The sequence below is a fragment of the Chenopodium album genome, chromosome 17 (genome assembly GCF_948465745.1).
Source record: "Chenopodium album chromosome 17, dcCheAlbu1.1, whole genome shotgun sequence".
NCBI lineage: Eukaryota > Viridiplantae > Streptophyta > Magnoliopsida > Caryophyllales > Amaranthaceae > Chenopodium > Chenopodium album.
Genome location: NC_137850.1, coordinates 4,058,621 through 4,077,095, shown reverse-complemented (window position 1 = coordinate 4,077,095; position 18,475 = coordinate 4,058,621). Strand labels below are relative to the sequence as shown.

Here is an 18,475-nt window from a genome sequence, read left to right as displayed (position 1 = left end):
CCCTAAATCATATTCCTTCAATAATCAATTATTTATAAATCTAGGGTTTCAAAATTGGGGCTTTTTAATTAAATTTAAAATCTGAAAATTAATTCACATCATACTTCAAATCAATCATCATAAAACCATCACAAAACTCATAATTTATAATTAGATCTAGGATTAAACAAAAGAAAAATAAAAAAGAATAATTTTTTTTCGAAAAGGGGGGTGGCCGGACAGCAACCACGGCACCACAGCCGGCTGCTAGTGGCGCCGCCGCTGCTGGTGGTGGCCGGCGGTGGTGAGTGCCGAAAAAGGAGAAGGGGAAAAAAGAAAGAAAAAGAAAGAAAAATAAAGGAGAAGGTAGAGAAAGTTTACCTTGGGTATTCTCCACTTTGGGCAAAGTTTAATTTGCCCAAGTGTTGAATATTTATACCCCTTTCTCTAAAAACCCTTTTTACCTAAAATTTCCCTTTTTAATCTTTCCTAATCCCTTTCCTAATAAATCTTTACTAAAATAAAACTTTCCTAAATTAAATCCCAACTTAATAAAATAATTAATTAAATAAAACTTTCCTTTTATAAAATATTTTCAAACTTATTTAAAATAAATAATTAAAATGTCATAAATAATTTATTTCAAATTATTTAAATACCTCACAAAATACTTATTTTAAATAAAATACGTATAAAAATACGGGGTATTACATAATGTCCAGCCGAAGGACCTATTGTTTATACCTGAAACAAAAGCTACTCATATAAGCATTGTGTGATCACAACTAAGGGTTTGTTCACTTCAGGTTAAGTTCAGCTCCAATCAGTTCAGCTCCTAATTTCCTTCTCTCATAAAATATTCATTTTAGCTCTCTTCAGTTCAGTTCAGTTCAGTTCAGTTCAGTTCACTTCAATTTAGTTCAATCTAGCTCAGTAAATGTGAACAGACCCTAAGTTAAAATCAAATTAAAGTAAGCTAACAACTACTAAGTTAAACTCGAAACTAACTAAAAAGACCCCAAAAATACTTACAAAATAGGACTTATCAAGATTTACCCGTAATCACTACCCTAATCAATTCTCGATATCTAGGCAGGCAAGCCTAGGGAAAACTTATGTGCCTCTTTGGCTGCCCGCACAATGGTCCTTCCCACTATATTAGCTTAGCCGATACATTGTTGTTGCTCACGTTTATGATATCATACATGCCTTTATATTGTACAACAAGTTTATCTACAATATCATTATGTTTTATTATTATTATACTTTTTTTATTTTTTATTTTTTTTTATTTTGTGTGTGTGTGTGTGTGGGGGGGGGGGGGGGGGGGGGGGGGGTTGTTATCTGAGTTCATTTGTCCAACATCTCCTTTAGATTTGATTTAGCTCAGCTCGAGCTTGATTTTAAACAAGTTACTTGTTAATGAAGCTCGAGAAACCAAAATCATATACAACCCATGTTCAGACATTTTAAACGGTTCGGTTCATCTCTATTTGATCCAGAGTAATTCCCATTAAGCTTGGCTTGATATGCAGTATACAAGAAATTAATGCCAAATGATATATTTTGATCTCATAAAAATTTGAAAGCTGTGCCTTTAGTTCCTAAAATACGAACACTGTATATTAATATGGATGACCCTGTTAAGGATACACCTCATTTCCACGCAACATGAGATGTATACTATTGTATACTCCGTAGTATACTAGTTTGCAAAATGAGAAGCCAAGACAAACGTTTAGCCATACCCGAGGATGACATCTTTAGTGCTCGGGCTTGAAGGGTGACTAACTTGGAATTACGATTTTCCAACAGATGTTAAGATCTAAATTAACAGCAATTGTTCCATCAGGCTACAAAAATATCGCGTTTCTCTATTAGTAGTTAAATATTCTAAGTTTGTAACAGCTTCAGTAATCCCAATATGAAAAGGTAATATACATTTTCTTGAAAATCTGTAAGAAATTCCTAGTATTAGACTATTAGTAATATAAATATGATATGAAATGACATCGTAATTCTATTAATAAGCAATAAATCTGCATGCCACCTTCTCGCAAAAATGGCTCAATATCACCCATTTTCATAAAACATGCTGAGGGATAAAAGCCGAGGAACAGCAATCAGAGTTGCACAGGCAGCCACAACGTTTGATCTGTCAACACTCAATATGCAGTTAACAGTTCAGCTTCATTGATGCGAAATTGACTGCCAGTTTTATGGCCTCCTCAACATTTGATGCATCAGTACCCTGAAGAGCAAAAATGTCATTTCATGAGAATTTTCCGTTAAATTTAATTTGAGCGTACACATTTGGTGAAACTAAAGTAACAATTTTGCAAAGCTTAGTTTCCTAGGCATATCTCCTGATTAATTTTGCTGATTAGACCTGCTTAGTATGCTTGCCTGAGCAACTGGTCCCAAAATAGTTCAGATCGAGATAATAACACACTGGAGCTAGGAAAGTCTCTGACCTGGCTCGTTTCCATCAGAACTTTAGACAACATCAGACTTCACAATCACAGATCTTTCTAATCCTACTTGTCTTGCTCGAATCTCACCAACCAAGGCTAGTTACTACACATGCATGATTTACCTCAAATCTCAACTAATATGAACAATGCACTAAACAGCAGAAACAAATGTAATTTTTTTTTTTTTTTTCCCATCTTTTTTGTTAATGGGAATATGTAGTAGTTGTTGCAATAAATAAGCATATATCACTACGAAATTGAAGAGTTGCTAACCTGGCCTTGAGCGAGACCACCTTTTCCTTTACCACCCTTACCCTTTAGTGGACCCAAAGCAACTGTTAACCATTCAGACACTTCTAAGCCCTCGCATTTGTTATCCTTGCCAGGAACTCCAGCATAAACAATAGCCTTATTTGCAGATTCATCCACACTAAAGACCATGATTGGTATCTTCTGCTTGCCCCAACAAAGCAAAGTTAGTAAGCACCCAATGCAAGTAAAGCCATAAAAACAGAAATCTATTCCATGAAAAGGGGAAAACAAGGCAAGCAAAACAGCAATTGCCACAAACCTTCTCCTGTATCACTTCCTGTATAGCTTCCTTGAGGATTTTGACAGCAGAAGCATCTACACCTACATCAACACGAGAGATGCAAAAGGTCTTCCCCTCTGCAAAGGCAGCCTCTGCCCTCTCACTGGCAGTCTCAACTACTTTTTGACGGTTCTCAGCAGCCAATCTTTTCTGTGCATTCCGCACTTGGTCCTAAAATAAAGGACATAAACATGAATATGTATGCAGAAGGTCATGGAGTTGGAGAACAAGAGAAACTAGTAAATGTAATCAGAACACAAAACAATACCTGAAGCAAGGAAATCTTCAGCCGAATATCACTTTTCTTGGCTGTTGGAATGGATGCTGCATCTACACTGCTTCTCAGAGCTGCTACTTTCTGAACCAAAAGAGAATATAAATCATCACTCAAACACTACAGATATCTGTAGCAGGAGGCTCATATAATGATAAACCCATTTACATAGGACAGCACTGTGAATGCTAAGATCGATTTAGTCTTAGCAGAAAGACATAATAATATTTCAAATTAACCTTCTCTAGCAGCCTTGCTTCTATGTTTGATGCATCAATCACTTCTTGCTCAAGGGAGCATGCCGATTTAAATGCTTCCAATGCAATGTCAGATGTAACAGCAGTCATTCTACGAATTCCTTTGGCAATTCCCTCCTCAGATAAAAGAGCAAATGCCTTGGCTTCTTTTGTATTAGATATATGGGTTCCTACATAAACCACAAAACAACTTTCAGTACAAAATAACTCAGATCTTTGAAAATAAACGCATAAAAATTCAAGAAGACAAAATACCTCCACAAAGTTCAGCAGAATATTGTGACCACTCTTCTTTTTCTGGATCAGCCAAGAGATCTTCCACCTTTTTCCCAATTGATACTATTCTCACAGGATCAGGGTATATCTGAAACAGTTTGCACAGTCTTTCACTGGGTATTTGATAATGAAATGAGCATACTGAAATGGAAACAATAATGTAACATGTTGCTTTCAAAAGAATAGAAGCTTACTTCTCCAAATACAGCCCTAAGACCATTTACACGCTTGGCATCAGCAAGTTTTGCCTCTTTTGCATATACATCTAATTCAGCTTTAATTTGTTCATTCACTATGCTTTCTATTTTCCTCAATTCTTCACTTTGAACAGGCTTGCCTGTTGAGGAAAGCAATGGCTTTCAGCTTAATACGTAATTAGCATTAAGGCAAACAACCTACTAACTACACCAAAAATTCATTACCATGAGAAAAATCATATCTTAATTTCTCAGGAAGGACTATAGATCCCTTCTGATCAACATGAGTCCCAAGAACTTCCTGCAAATCCACAAATGTACAGCATTTAGACAGGATACACAACCACAAACCAATACAAGTTAATTTAGGTTGCAACCTACCCTGAGAGCAAAGTTTAACATGTGAGTACAGGTATGGTTGGGGGCAATGAGTTGACGCCTATTATAGTCCACCTGTACAACCAAATTAAAAACAAGTGAGAAGGAAAAGCAGAACATGGGCCACAGGAATGAATGGGAGGTGTATCATAAAGATAAATGCTACCTTGCAAGTGACTTTATCACCAACAGATAATCTACCAGTTTCACTTGAACCAATATGTATAACGAAACCACCAAACGCTTGGACATTAGAAACTTTAAAACTACCATGTGGACCATCAATTGATCCAATGTCAAAGATCTGAATCAAAAGAGATCAAATTAGAGATCTGAAGTTCTGAACATCAGTACAATGTTTGTACGCATATAGTACAATTGACTTAAGTTATAAGTCATGCAACATAAATCAGATAAGCTGTCAGTGTATCCAAACAGATGGACTCAATGTTACAAGGTACGTGGTTCGATGCGAAACGTGGTACGGAAACGGATACGCGGTACGCTACCCATGATGAATCCGGTACGATTGGGTACGAAATAAATAAATTAATAAAATATATGGGTGATTTTTATTAATAAGATTTTGATTTGGAAAATAATATAAAACGTAGTTGTATCAGTCCTAGCTTGAATTTATGTAAGTTAGTGAATTGCTTAAGAAAATAAAGTACATAATATATACTTGTATAATAAAAAGCCCAAAGACTTAAGCCCATTTGGAACAGTGCCTAGCCGGCAACCAATGTACTACTGTGTAAAACAGAAGAGAGGAGAGAGCAGAGAGGAGAGAGAAAAAACTACTCCTAAGAAATAAAATCAGAAGAGAGAGAAAATGCATTGGAAATATCGAGAAGAAACCATTGAACATTGCACAAGAAGAATAACCGCTTAGCTACTACCAGAGTCGCCTCCTTTAGCGATCCAGATCGCGAACCCCAGCGACCCAAGTCGCGTTTGTTCCGCGTTCCGATACGCGCGACTCGGGTTCGCGATTCGTGGCTACGTACCGCGAACCTCGTAACACTGGATGGACTTTCTTATCAACTACTCAAATCCAGGAGCTGGAAAATGAAAGCTACAGAAGATTAGAAAACAATATAACAACGTACTCTACAGAGAAAGAAAAAAAAAAAAAAAAAAATAGAGCGTATTGGTGCACAGAAGAATTAGTTGGCTTCATTGAAAATATAAAATAGAAAATAATAAAGTGATGAACAGTTAATTTAAGATCATGTGCGTGCCAGTTCAGATCGAATTGAACACCTACTAATCAGATATTAGTTATCTAAAACCAGAACAGAAAGTTATTCATGGTTGACCAATACAAATTTTGACTGGTAATATACCTGACCACCTTGCTCAGCATAGAAACTTGTGGACTCCAGTACAACACCAATTTCCTGGCCAGATTCAGCAGAATCCAAAAACTCAGATCCAGTGTAAACAGCTCGAATGGTGCTGTCATGATCCTGATATACATGAATTTTCATGAGAAATCTACATTATCAAGTTCCCCTTTATATAAGTGATGTACGCCACAAAGTTCCTAGATTCCATCAACAGAATACTACTTGAATAATAATATAATACAATGAATATACTAACCTTGAACCAGATGTACTTGCTAGAGTCATCAGTGGTTGGAACTTGATTGTTGTGTAATAATGCCGTAGCATTTACATCCATCGTAATTGCTCCACCAGCTTGCTATAGGACATTAAAGTGACAGTTAGGTTTACATAATAATCCACAAAGGACCACAACACAGGGAAAGCTGCATAACTATCGTCTCTCACAAACTATAATTTCTTACCAGTCAGCCCCCCTTTTCCCTTCTCCTCCCTCCCCCCTCCCCCCACCCACCCCACCCCACCAAAAAATATATTTATATATCAGCAATGCACATGAGGCATGACATTGGAATTCAAAAAAGCAGGTTTCCCATCCAACACAATGTAACTGCAGTTCTGATCACTAGGGGGAGGGGGGGAGGGGGGGGGGGGGGGGGGGGGAATACCTTATTTTGAGCACTTCTTGATCTTTCCCTTGCTTCCGCCATAGCATCAATAAAACCTTTAGTATCAACAGTTAAACCTCTTTCCTCTGCCATTAACTACAGAGAAACAAGAATCGGGAGTCAAAAAATGCAAAATGGAATGATTGCGTTTTTATTGAAGTAATAATATCACACCAAGTACCTGGGTCAAATCTAATGGAAAGCCATATGTGTCCCACAATACAAATGCATCCTGCAAGACACAACTTCGGAATCATTGGCAGCTCTATTATGTAACAGCTATTTACCAACTTGTGAAGCCATGACCTCAATGCACAAGAGCTGCAGACAAAAGATAATAGAATATTTACCGGCTACTCCCCACTTTTCAACTTCACCCTCCCCTCCCTTCCTTCCCTCTCAAACAAAAAAGTTTTTTTTTTTTTTTCTCAAACAAAAAAGTTGAGTTACTATAATTTGAAATCAATAATATACAGTCAATGCGACAATTTGTAGAAGGGATAAAATGGTGTTGGATAATCCAACAATATCTCACCCAACTGAAGTCGGTGTTTAAGATTAGTAACTACTCAAAACATTAAATAAGAGTTTTTAAGTCTTGGATGTAGTCATGAACTCACGACACGACTTTTGTTTTGTGGCTGATACAGCCTAATTTTTAAATAAAAAATAATTAGTCGGAAAGTAGCTTTAGCAAAGGATTCACCCTCATAAAAATATCATACACAAAAATAAAGAGTGCACATGTCAGAAGAAACCCACAGTGGAAAAGGAGCAGATGCAAATACAAAGGAAAGCATTCTACCTGGCCACTCAATGTCTTCCCATCAACCTCCTGGGCAGCCTTCTTAAATTTCTCGATTCCCTGGTTACATATTGACCATCATTTGTAAGAGTTAAAGCACAGCCTAGCCATAAATGCAAACAAACTACTACAGAATTCAGCTAGACCTGATCTAATCTGGGATTGGAATTGATTTTTTAAAAGGATAATTCCTGATTTCCTTTAAATACTTTGACCAAATTTTGTACCATCACTTGGTTGTTAAGCATAGCGTAAGCAATTTAATAATGAACCCCCATTAATCCTCATCGCATAAGTTGTTTCCCATCTCCTTATAGCATTGCAACCAAGCAAACATGTCATTGCAAGCAAATTTATTTCTCACCTTAAGCAATGTTTTCCCAAAACTGGTCTCCTCAGCTGCAATGACATCTTTGATATGTTTCTCGCGCTGCTTCAGCTCCGGGAAAATATCATCCATCAAATTCACCAGAGTAGGTACCAGCCTGCAGCCAATCATGCATTCACATAATATGTGTTTGTAGGAATAGAATTAAGGATAAAATTCTGCATTTTCATGGGAAGAAAATATGGAAGTCAAGCTAGAAGAATGATTGAATAAAAAGTATGTTATTCTTTCTTAACCATTAAAAAACCCTTCCTTGCCATTTAGTACTTCACTTCCATAACGAACAGCACGACGAAGAATACGCCTTAATACATATTCACGACCCTCATTACCTTCATTACAAGTGAAATCTTGTTAAGTGTTTATACATGTTATTACGACTGTTTTTCTTCAAATCAAAACCCAAAATAGAACCCAACACGAGAGTCTTAAGCCTATCTACTACTAAATATGAAGCATATCATAGTATTCTAAAATGTACACAGCACATGAAGCCTTATATATCCAACTAACCAGTAACCACTACTATCGAATTTTGCATAGCTAGTTTTTTATTCCAACCAACATAACTACCAATCTACCATAGTTGTAGATCCATAAATTTCAGGCTAAGTCAACAAACCAACAGTAATGAATCAATTTAAAGACTTCTGAAGACCCTATAAAAGCAACAATAAATTTACTAAAATAATCATCAAAACCGTGAAGCATGAGATAAATAACTAAATCAGCAATTATACACAAGCCCAAAGCTACTAAATTTTCTCTTTAGAAGAGGCAGCTATGAGATCAATATTCCCTAACCAGACAGGATTTACCTACAATTTATTTATTTATTTTCTAATGTAATATATCTATGACGTTTAACTTCAAGATTACAACAAATTTCCAAGTCAAAGTAGAGCTGTCTGATAGCATGTACCACCACAAGACAGAACATGTAGCATTGTGCATGTTTAAGACAGAATCTAAACAATTACCAAAGAATTTAATCCCAAATTCATGAGCTATCAGCTGTCATCTACTTTTTATAATTACAATAAATACATTTTTCATTTCCTGATGAAGATTCAAACAAAAATAAGAATTATCATTATACCGTAACAGTAAAATTTAAAGATGAGCACTAGGACCATGTTTCAGACTATACCTGGACAAGCACCATCAGCAATTGCAAAAGAGAGAGTTCTTATATGATCAGCAACAACCCTATAGGCCATATCAACTTTGTCTACATCATCGTCACCAACTTTTCCAGAATAAGAGCGAGCCCCAGTTGCCTGTATGCAAATTAAAGACGTGGACAATAATTAGAGCCCATAAAAGGTTGATTTCTCAATCCAAACCATTAGTTCACGCTGCATCAAGATATATCCAACTTAAAATGTTATTAACTGATGCAATCTACATTCTACAATACCGCCCACGCATGCAGAACTAAGACCAAAATTCATCACAAACACCACAATTAAAACAAAATGTCTAAACATTGACCAAACGCAAACAGCAAAGAGATTTCCTTTTTAACAAAAGTACAAAACTCAATAGACAGCCATGCATTTCAAAATGCAGAAACGATCATGAAGAAGACCTGCTTGAACTTGCTTCAGTGGAGCTATACCTATTGCTATTATGTATACTCCCCCTACCCCCCTAAGCAGCTTCTGGACCAGCATATAACATGCTGATAATACAATTCTTGGCTAAATAGGATAACAGAGGACCTGTGATGCTCTAATTTCGATAAATGTTGAAAGATTAATAATTTTATTCTTGTACATGCATCTATAATAAAGGATGCTAAAGGAAAGCATCCTTGTGCTCATCTCCCCTTGTAACACCAGAAACTTTACTGTGTCCCATTATCTTCAAGCTAAGAGTTCTTCATGACAGACTCTTTTATTCGCATCCAAGTCTGATACGTGTATCTGATTCTAAGCATTATAGCAAAGAACTCATCAAACACTTTGCTACCATATAACGAGTCTGAAAATTATATTTATCCAAGACATTGGCACAGAAATATTAAGTCCAAATACCAGGAGAATTTTTTCTCAAACACAGTCAAATTAAACAAAAAACCTTCGTTTTAAATGATACCTAACAATAAGAATGCTTGTAAGTCATCTGTTACCTGTTGAATAGCATTGAACAAGGGCATGAAGACATCTGTATCATAATTACTCATCTTATTCTGAAGAATCGATGTCAATCTTTCAAAACCCATTCCCGTATCAACATGTTTTGCAGGAAGGGATTTCAGGGAACCGTCAGCTTCTCTGTTAAACTGTAAGCCACAAAAAAAAGAAGCCATATATTAGCAGCAAACCAAAATATCTGGGAAAACATATCTCTGAATTGAAAAAATTCTTTTTGTCATTAAGCATGCGGAGTAATAAAATTTCTAAAGATGGGCAGCAGATCAGTATCAAAGATCAAGAAATTCAACATTTTCACTAGAATAACAACAGCGTAAAGAGTATGATAATTTGTTCGTTGCAGATTCAGCTAGACAGGAAACAAGGCCTACTCCACGAGAGATATAATTGACAAAAGCATACCTGAATAAATACAAGATTCCAAATCTCGATACATGTAGGGTCATCATTATTAACCAGTGATGCAGCATCACGATTTCCAATCCTATCGAAGTGAATTTCAGTACAAGGTCCACAAGGACCAGTATCTCCCATCTCCCAGAAGTTGTCCTATTCCGGACAAACATCGGACCACATAAATTAGACTAAATTACAAAAGCAAGAACCAATAATCAACAAATGCATGCCTAATAAGGCTCAGATACAGGGCATTCAAATTAATCACCAAATAATTCAGAAATGATAAAATGCAAACCCCTCCTTCCCTAATAACTTGCTTTTTAAGGTTATGCACAAGTATATAAATAATGTTAGTTACTCCATAGGTATCATTGGTATTAAGAACTGACAAAGTGCATTGATATTTACAATTTAAAAATACAGTGCATCAATTTCATAAATGACATTATTAAATGAGATAAATTTGTGAGGTGACCTGATATTATGAGGCAGATAAAGTGACATGGTTTCCATTTAGGAATGTCCCAAGTTGTATGAGAGAGATTCGGATGACATCACTTAAAAGGTAAAATTTCCGGTACCTCCTAGGGAAGTCATTTGAATTGAAGAGATACTTCTTGGACTAATTAAAGAGCTTGCAGAAAATCTTATATACATTCTCGGAACTCCTAATAACTGTGGAAAAGCGAGATTTTCACATGGATAGGATGAAAGAAAAATAAGAGTATTTCTTCCCCCCTTCAAACTAATATATAAGGAAATTGATATTAAGCTGTAGGCACGCTAGTCAGGCCGTACAGGTTAAAGCGTACAGCAACCTAGGATGTCACCATATAAAATCCAGTCATCTTTGGTATGTCAGGCAGGAAGGAACAAGAAGATCTCAGAAGAGACAGAGGAAGACCAAAGATGACTTGGAAGGAAGGACTTGAGAAGGACGTGAAGAGGTTGGGTTTCCAGAAGCATATGACATTGGACAAAAGGGAAAGGAAGGAGAGGATCATGGTTTGCGAGTACAGGAGATAAAATCTTGATTCATGTAGCTGATTGTTGTTGTTTTGCATACAAAAATTAATGCATACCTTATCTATTCTCTACTTAAACAGGTGGGTTAAGAATAAAATGATTTATATGACAAGCCATGACTTATAGTTCAATCTAAGTACTGCATGTGCATATTTATCACACAGTGGGATTTTGCAACCAGATGGTGAATCTACCAGTTGACTGAATTCAAAACCCTTTTTAGGATTTAATCAGCAACTAAAGCCAATTAAGTTATAAATTGACACCTACCACAATCACAAGGCAACAATTTCCATAGTGTGATACAAGTAGGAACTGTAGCTAACTATAGAAACACTGTATACTACTATAAAAAAGTTTAAAGGTCCTTGCAGTTGGCCTAAGTAATAATCAATTGATCATTCATCTACAACAGCTAAGAATAGCAGAGTGGGTCCAGCATTCCAAGAATCAAAACCTCAGAAACGTCATAAAAGGGGACAAGACGCTACGTGAAAGAACTTTCCATAAGGGCAGACAAAAAGATATTTTGGACCTTGATGTAAGTAAACTAGTAATAACAGTTCTTCGACATTCAAATTTTAAGTTTAACTCATAAAAGTACGGAGATAAAATTCTGTTAAAGAGTTATGAAAAGACACCTTGCAACCAAAAGGTAACACACGCTCAGGAGGCAAGTAGTTGAGCCAAATTTCCTTGGCCTCTTTGTCAGCAACAAGTCCTGCTTTCTCATCTCCACCGAAATAGGTAGCATAAATTTGATTAGCAGGAAGGCCATAAACCTGTCAGCAGTACAATAGCACAAAACTTCACTACCAATATTATAACAAAACCTTTTTCACATTATGCTAACAAATAGAGTTTGAAACAGCATAGAAAAACAGGTCTGAATAGTTGCCTTGGTCAAGAGTTCCCATGCCCATTCAATGGCCTCTTTCTTAAAGTAGTCACCAAAGGACCAATTGCCAAGCATTTCAAAGAATGTATGATGATAAGTATCCTTCCCAACATCGTCGAGATCATTGTGCTTCCCACCAGCTCGAATACATTTCTGAGTGTTGCAAGCACGCTTCAGTTCACTCAAAGGACTGTTAGGATCGACGTTCCCCAGAAAAATCGGCTTGAACTGATTCATACCTGTTCAATCAGACAATTATGATTCTATGAACCTTAATGTAAATGGCAAAATCATAATCAGCACTAAACAACCAGCATGTCCTCAACATATAATTCGATAATGGCAACGACAACCAGCATATGTCCTCAACATATAATTCGACAATGGGGACGACAACCAGCATATGTCCTCAAGCTATCTCTCTGCTATAAACAACTCCCCTCTTCCACCATTTTCTCACCAACCCAATATTTAATTAATTCATTTTGTTAATTTGATTGATTTATTCGTTTTGTTAATTTAATTGATTAATTGAGACACATTAAACCTAATTACCCAAAAGACAAATTAACAATTGCTAATCAAATTCAAGATACAAACAATAATAATAGGAGGAAAGAACACAAACCAGCATTAGCAAAGAGCAAAGTAGGATCATTAACAGGAACAACAGGGCTTGATTTCCAGAAAGTATGGTTTTTTCCTTCAAAATATTTGATGAAAGTGTCTCGAACTTTCTTAGCAGGCCATTCCAAAGAAACCCCATCAACAGACTCTGATTGAAGCCCCATAACTTGAAGAGATGATGAAGAAAACCTGGTTTTTTCAGATAAAAACCTGGTTTTTCCAGAAACCCAGAATCTGAAATGGGAACAAGGAGTGAAATGTAAAGGTGTTGAAGGAGGAGAGACTATAACAGGTCGTTGAGTGAAGTTGGAGATGAAGAAGCTAAACCTCCTCTAGCATAACCCCTCATACATTAGATTAATGTTTCATGGTTTTAAGGTTTTGTGATGAACCAATCTATTTACAATAATGAGAAATTGACGCTACATAATTTTTACCAAGGCCCTAAATCTCTTCGGTCTTGTTTGATAAATGGTTTTTGGTTGACTTTTTCATTGGCGTTTGGCTTTTGGCTTTTTTTTTGTCAAACAGCCAAAATATATGTTTGGTAACTGAAAAGCCGGCTTTTCCGCCAAACATAAAAAGCTAATCTTACTAGCTTTTTGGTTTTGGCTTTTGGCTTTTTATTAAACAAATTACTTTTTTATCCTTGAATAATAATTAATAATTAGTGATTAGTAATTAATAATTAATAATTAGTGATTAGTAATTAATAAATAGTAATTAGCAATTAATTTTTAATAATTAATAGTTAATAATTAATAATTACTCCGTAGTAGTTATTAATTAATATTTAATTACTATTAATAATTAGGAGTTAATAATTAATACTTAATAATTAATATTTAGCAATTAATATTTAATAATTAGTAATTACTAGGTGATAATTAATAGTTAATAATTAATAATTAGTAGTTAATAATTAATAATTTGTTATTATTAGTACTTAATAATTAATAGTTATAGTAGTAATATTAATTATTAGTACTTAATAATTACTAGTTAGTAATCAACAATTAGTAATTAGTAATATATAATTAATAATCAGTAATTAATAATACTTAGTGTCTAGTACTTAATAACTAGTAGTTACGAGCAGTTATAAAAAATAAGTAATTAATAATTAATAGTTAGTATTTGTACTTAATAATTAATAGTTTGTAATTAACAATTTATAATTAGTAATATAAAATTAATAATCAGTAATTAATAATTAATAGTTAGTGTTTTGTAATTATAATTAATAATTAAAAATTTCTCGTAGTAACTAGTATTAAGTAATTAATAATAATACTAATAATAAATTAATAAGAACACATAATAATGTCCTTTAAGGTCATTTTGCATAGTTGCAGCCAACAGATAACAGCGGATTTTACCAAACATATTTATATACAACAAATGGTCAAACAGCCAATACAAACAGCCAATACTAACAGCCAGTCAAACAAGCCAAGTTAAACAGCAGCAGCCACAGCCATCAGCCAATTGCCAAACAAGGCCTTCATCTTGAATTGAAATTATTTTTTCTGAATTGAAATTATTTTTTTGAATTGAAATTATTTTTCAAATTCAAATAATTTTAATAAAAAAAATGGAGTTGCCTTAATTTCTTATAGTTTTTGCCTCGTGCCATGCACGGTTACATAATAGTAAGACTTGTAAATTATAAAATTAAAGTCAATTAAATGGAATGAGTTATATAACATTTTTTTAAAAATATTTAAATTCATTTTTAATATCCACCTCAAAACTCTTTTTAATTTTTTTTATAAATTAGGAAAAATGAAAATTAAAAATCCAACCTTTGCTCGGTCTTCTCTAACAAAAATCCAACCTCCATTTAATCCCACAAAAATCCAACCTTTATACCCCACATTCATCCAAAGATCCATTACCTGTTGATGACTAAGTTATATGCCACGTGTTAGCTATTAATAGGTCAATTAATTTTTTTTAATTATTAAAAAATAAAAACAATTAAAAAAATTAAAAATTAAACAAAAAAAAAATCGAAAACAAACTCAGCCCCACCCTCCTTCCCTAACCACCCCATCCCTACCGCCCACCGACCACCGCGCACCGAACCCAGCAAACCCATCTCTTCCCCCCGCAAAACCCACACGCATCACGTCCACCAACTTCTGCCTCTACAACTCCCCTGCGCCACTCCATCACATGCACAACAACCACAATAAACGCAACCTCAATTCGCCTAGCCCGTCTAGCCTACCACCCACCACCACCAACAACAATTGGCACAAGGCAAAATTGGTCTCAATAGCACCAACTATAGGTTAGGTGAAAAGAATAGCACAACCTTTACCGGGTGCACTCTATAGCACAAAGTATTAACTTTGGTGCAAAAAATGTCATAAAAGCCACTGAAGACCGGAGATTCTGCGATAAAATTATATTTTTATTATTTTAATATTTTTAACCAATATTCTCCCTTTTTTTAATTTTTCTCTAATTTTATTTAATTGCATCATTGTACTTGGTAAATGCTCCATAATTACTTTTTAATTTGTATAGTGTCATATATTATACAATATATTATTGTTAGGCACAAATATAGTTGAATACATAGACAGAACTATCAAAAATTTTACTCCAAAAGTTATCGCCAACAACCATATGTCATGTTCAGCAAAATATATTCAAAGATTCCTCACCAAAAGTAGTTCAAAGGCTTAAAGTACATTAAAAATTAACCCACTACTCCCCCTTTACAGTAAGGCAAAATAGACAAAAAAAATAAGGCACCTTCTATCTTCCACCCATGATAAAAGATTAACTATGCTACTGCCTTTGAAGCTTGAGTGCATACTTCAGATTGAGAAACCTCGGCCTCTGTCAAAATGGAGTTTGTGCCTTTCCTCGGCCTTCCCCTACCTCTCTTTGGAGCAGATTCTGTATTGGTTGGTGGCTTGGACTTCCTGGTCACAACCTTACTAGCTGCTTGAGACTTTGCTTTCTTTTGCGGGTTGGTTGCTTCATTAACCTGTGCATTGAAAATGGTAAGTACATGTTTGCAGAGATGATTGATTTGGTGTAATAAAAATTTTAAAAAATAAAAAAGTCAAGTGGTTACAGTTTGTTTAGAGCTTGATGCAAAGTCTATTGAATTCATAGAGCATTTTCTCTTGTTATGTTTGGTTGACTTGCACAAGCTGCATTTCATTTGTATGCCATGCTTACTTAGCTTGCTGGGTTTATCTTCTCTTTCATGAGGTGCTTTTTTCCTTGTTGTTCTTGGTCTACCAGCACCCACCTTTATGCCTGGAGGATGCAAGGGAAAATCCACTTGCTCCCAATGTCTTTCTCCTCTTAGTGGATTTCTTGATCCCTTATATGTTTCCAAGTACATTTTTTTTTCAACCTTTCATCTACATAGTCTTCACACAGTACTCTCAACCAATTAGTACAAGCTATAACATGGGAGCATGGGAAACCAGTTAAGTCCCATCTCCTACAAGTACAAGTCCTATTGTCCAAGTTTACAACCAACACTTCCATACCAGTAAGAACTTCAAAACCATTTGTATAAGATGCAAGCACTATACAACCTTTAGCATATTCTTTGTTCTTTTCCAATCTCTTTCTTATTCTTGGACATATGTCATCCTTTGACCTCTCGATCATAGTTCTCTTCATGAACATCCTCTCCATCACCGCCCTTCTTATATCCTCTAGCATGTGCATAATTGGTTTTGATCTAGCCTCTAAAATCCAACCATTAAATGTTTCGGCAAGATTGTTAACCACGATATTGCATTTTGATTCTGTCCTGAAACCATATCTGCAAAAAGAAGGAGGGTTTAGCTTGAGGAAATCCCCGAGAGCAACAGCTGATAGCACTCCCATCTCTTGAAGTATAGTGTCATAATCTGCCCGGGTGTATGCATAGACAGCTTTCCAAAAATTTTCTTTTAGTCCATCCCCCCTATGTTTCTTATGCCATGGTGGGTAGATGTGTCTTGCACAGAACCTGTGCTCCACTTCTGGAAAGTTGAGTTTCACAGCTCTTACAATAGACTGCACAATTAAGTGACAAAATAAGCCTTCACAAATTTACAAAGGTTGTAAAAAAAATGAGTAAAAATAAATACATATACGTACCTTATGTTGATCAGATATAATTGTGCAATCCTTTCCTCCAAAATCATGCATATCTTCCTTCAAACATTCTAGAAACCAAAACCACGACTCATTATTTTCCGCCTCCACCACAGCCCATGTTATGGGGAACATCTGGTTGTTCCCGTCCCTTCCAATTGCTGAAAAAAGTTGCCCTCCTAAGAATGTCTTAAGAAAACAACCATCTATACACAAAACCTTCCTACAACTAGACATATATCCCTCTCTTAAAGCAGGAAAGCTAATATACAATCTATGAAAAACATGTTGTCCATCTTTCTCTCTTTCTTGGGTTTGTAGCTGAAACTTGAATTTCTCATCATTGCTCTTCAATTCAGCTAGGTAAGATGCAGTTTTTGAGTAGTGATCAAATAGATTACCATGTAGTAATCTGTGAGCATGAGTCTTGACCCTATAGCAATTCCATTTACTCAGTTTTACCCCAAACTTCTTCATCGCATCCTGCTGTAACTCTTTCCTAGACCAGTTTGGGGTGTCTTTAAATTTCTGCAAGTACTCTTTAGCTAACTAAGTGGACTTAGCTTGCAAATTCTCATAGTCTGCCCTGTTACATGTGTGCTTTGGGCTGCAAGACTTCACCATGAATGACTTATGTGGCCCATCCCAAGAACCATACAACTTCCATGAACAACCAGACTTACATCGTGCCTCCATTTTATTCGATCCAGTTCTAATCCACCTAATACTATATCCAGCATAAACTGCATATTTGTTCACCATCTCTTTGAACATTTCGGGTGAAGGAAATTTGAGACCAACTTGCCATACAAGCTTCTTGAAGTTGCAATTCATGTCAACCAATGGCATTTTGTTCTTTTTTTCCATACCCTTGTCATCTACGTCACTGTCAATATCTGAATTAGGGACCTGATCAATATCATCATCATCTTCATATTCACTTTCCCAGCCGCCTAAGATTGAAAAGATAAGGTTCTCCTTGACCTCCTCACTCCCCGCTTCATGATCATCAATGATTTTTTGTAATGTGATTCCCTTTAACTTCTTCATACTATCTAAGTATTCTTCATCACTAGAACTAAACTGTTCAACATCAGTTTCTAAGTCATAATTGGGATCGTCACTAGCATTATAATTGTCATCAAGGCTTGGATTGGACAACTCATCTACATCATCATTATAATCAGGGTCCAATTCAGAATTATACTTTTCATCCCTAAGAGATGGAGCTTGTACAAATTTAGTTCTTGTTCTCCTTCTAACATCAGTTTCCTTTCTTTTTGGAGGTAATTTCAGCCTAAGGGTTGTCTTGTAGATTTTTTGGGTGGTGGGCTCACAAGTATTAGCAACATCAAAAGGCTCACTTTCCTCATTGGGGTTTATAGGTGGTCCAGCAAGTTCATAAATAACTTCAGGTTTATCTACACCATGAATCAAATACAACTCAACCATTCCATTATCTGAACCCACTTTACAAAAATCCAATACTTCTTTATCTTTAAACACCCTTACCAGACCCCTCTTCAAGTCTAACCCAGGCAAAAGATAGTAAAAACTACATTGACTATTATACTTAATTCCCACTTCTTTTACCATTTCAATTAGCT

The 18,475-nt window shown here is 35.5% G+C and overlaps 1 protein-coding gene and 1 pseudogene across 2 annotated transcripts; both read right to left on the bottom strand.

Annotated features, from left to right (window-relative positions):
* Positions 1-1,813: 1,813 nt before the first annotated feature.
* On the bottom strand, positions 1,814-13,098 carry LOC145589403 (alanine--tRNA ligase-like; annotated as a pseudogene). The gene is made up of 23 exons (XR_014101672.1): positions 12,751-13,098; positions 12,123-12,361; positions 11,866-12,006; positions 10,202-10,348; positions 9,775-9,927; positions 8,791-8,920; positions 7,877-7,972; positions 7,617-7,738; positions 7,253-7,312; positions 6,629-6,679; positions 6,448-6,543; positions 6,036-6,137; positions 5,777-5,899; positions 4,594-4,731; positions 4,431-4,502; positions 4,275-4,350; positions 4,047-4,189; positions 3,832-3,940; positions 3,559-3,746; positions 3,314-3,403; positions 3,025-3,216; positions 2,727-2,906; positions 1,814-2,230 (listed from the first exon to the last, which is right to left on the bottom strand). The product of XR_014101672.1 is annotated as an alanine--tRNA ligase-like (transcript).
* Positions 13,099-15,546: 2,448 nt separating this feature from the next.
* On the bottom strand, positions 15,547-17,345 carry LOC145588525 (uncharacterized). Its single transcript, XM_081645170.1, has 3 exons — positions 16,872-17,345; positions 16,161-16,787; positions 15,547-15,753 (listed from the first exon to the last, which is right to left on the bottom strand). Exons 1-3 carry the CDS (start codon positions 17,343-17,345, stop codon positions 15,547-15,549), a joined length of 1,308 nt encoding a protein of 435 aa, XP_081501296.1.
* Positions 17,346-18,475: the final 1,130 nt, after the last annotated feature.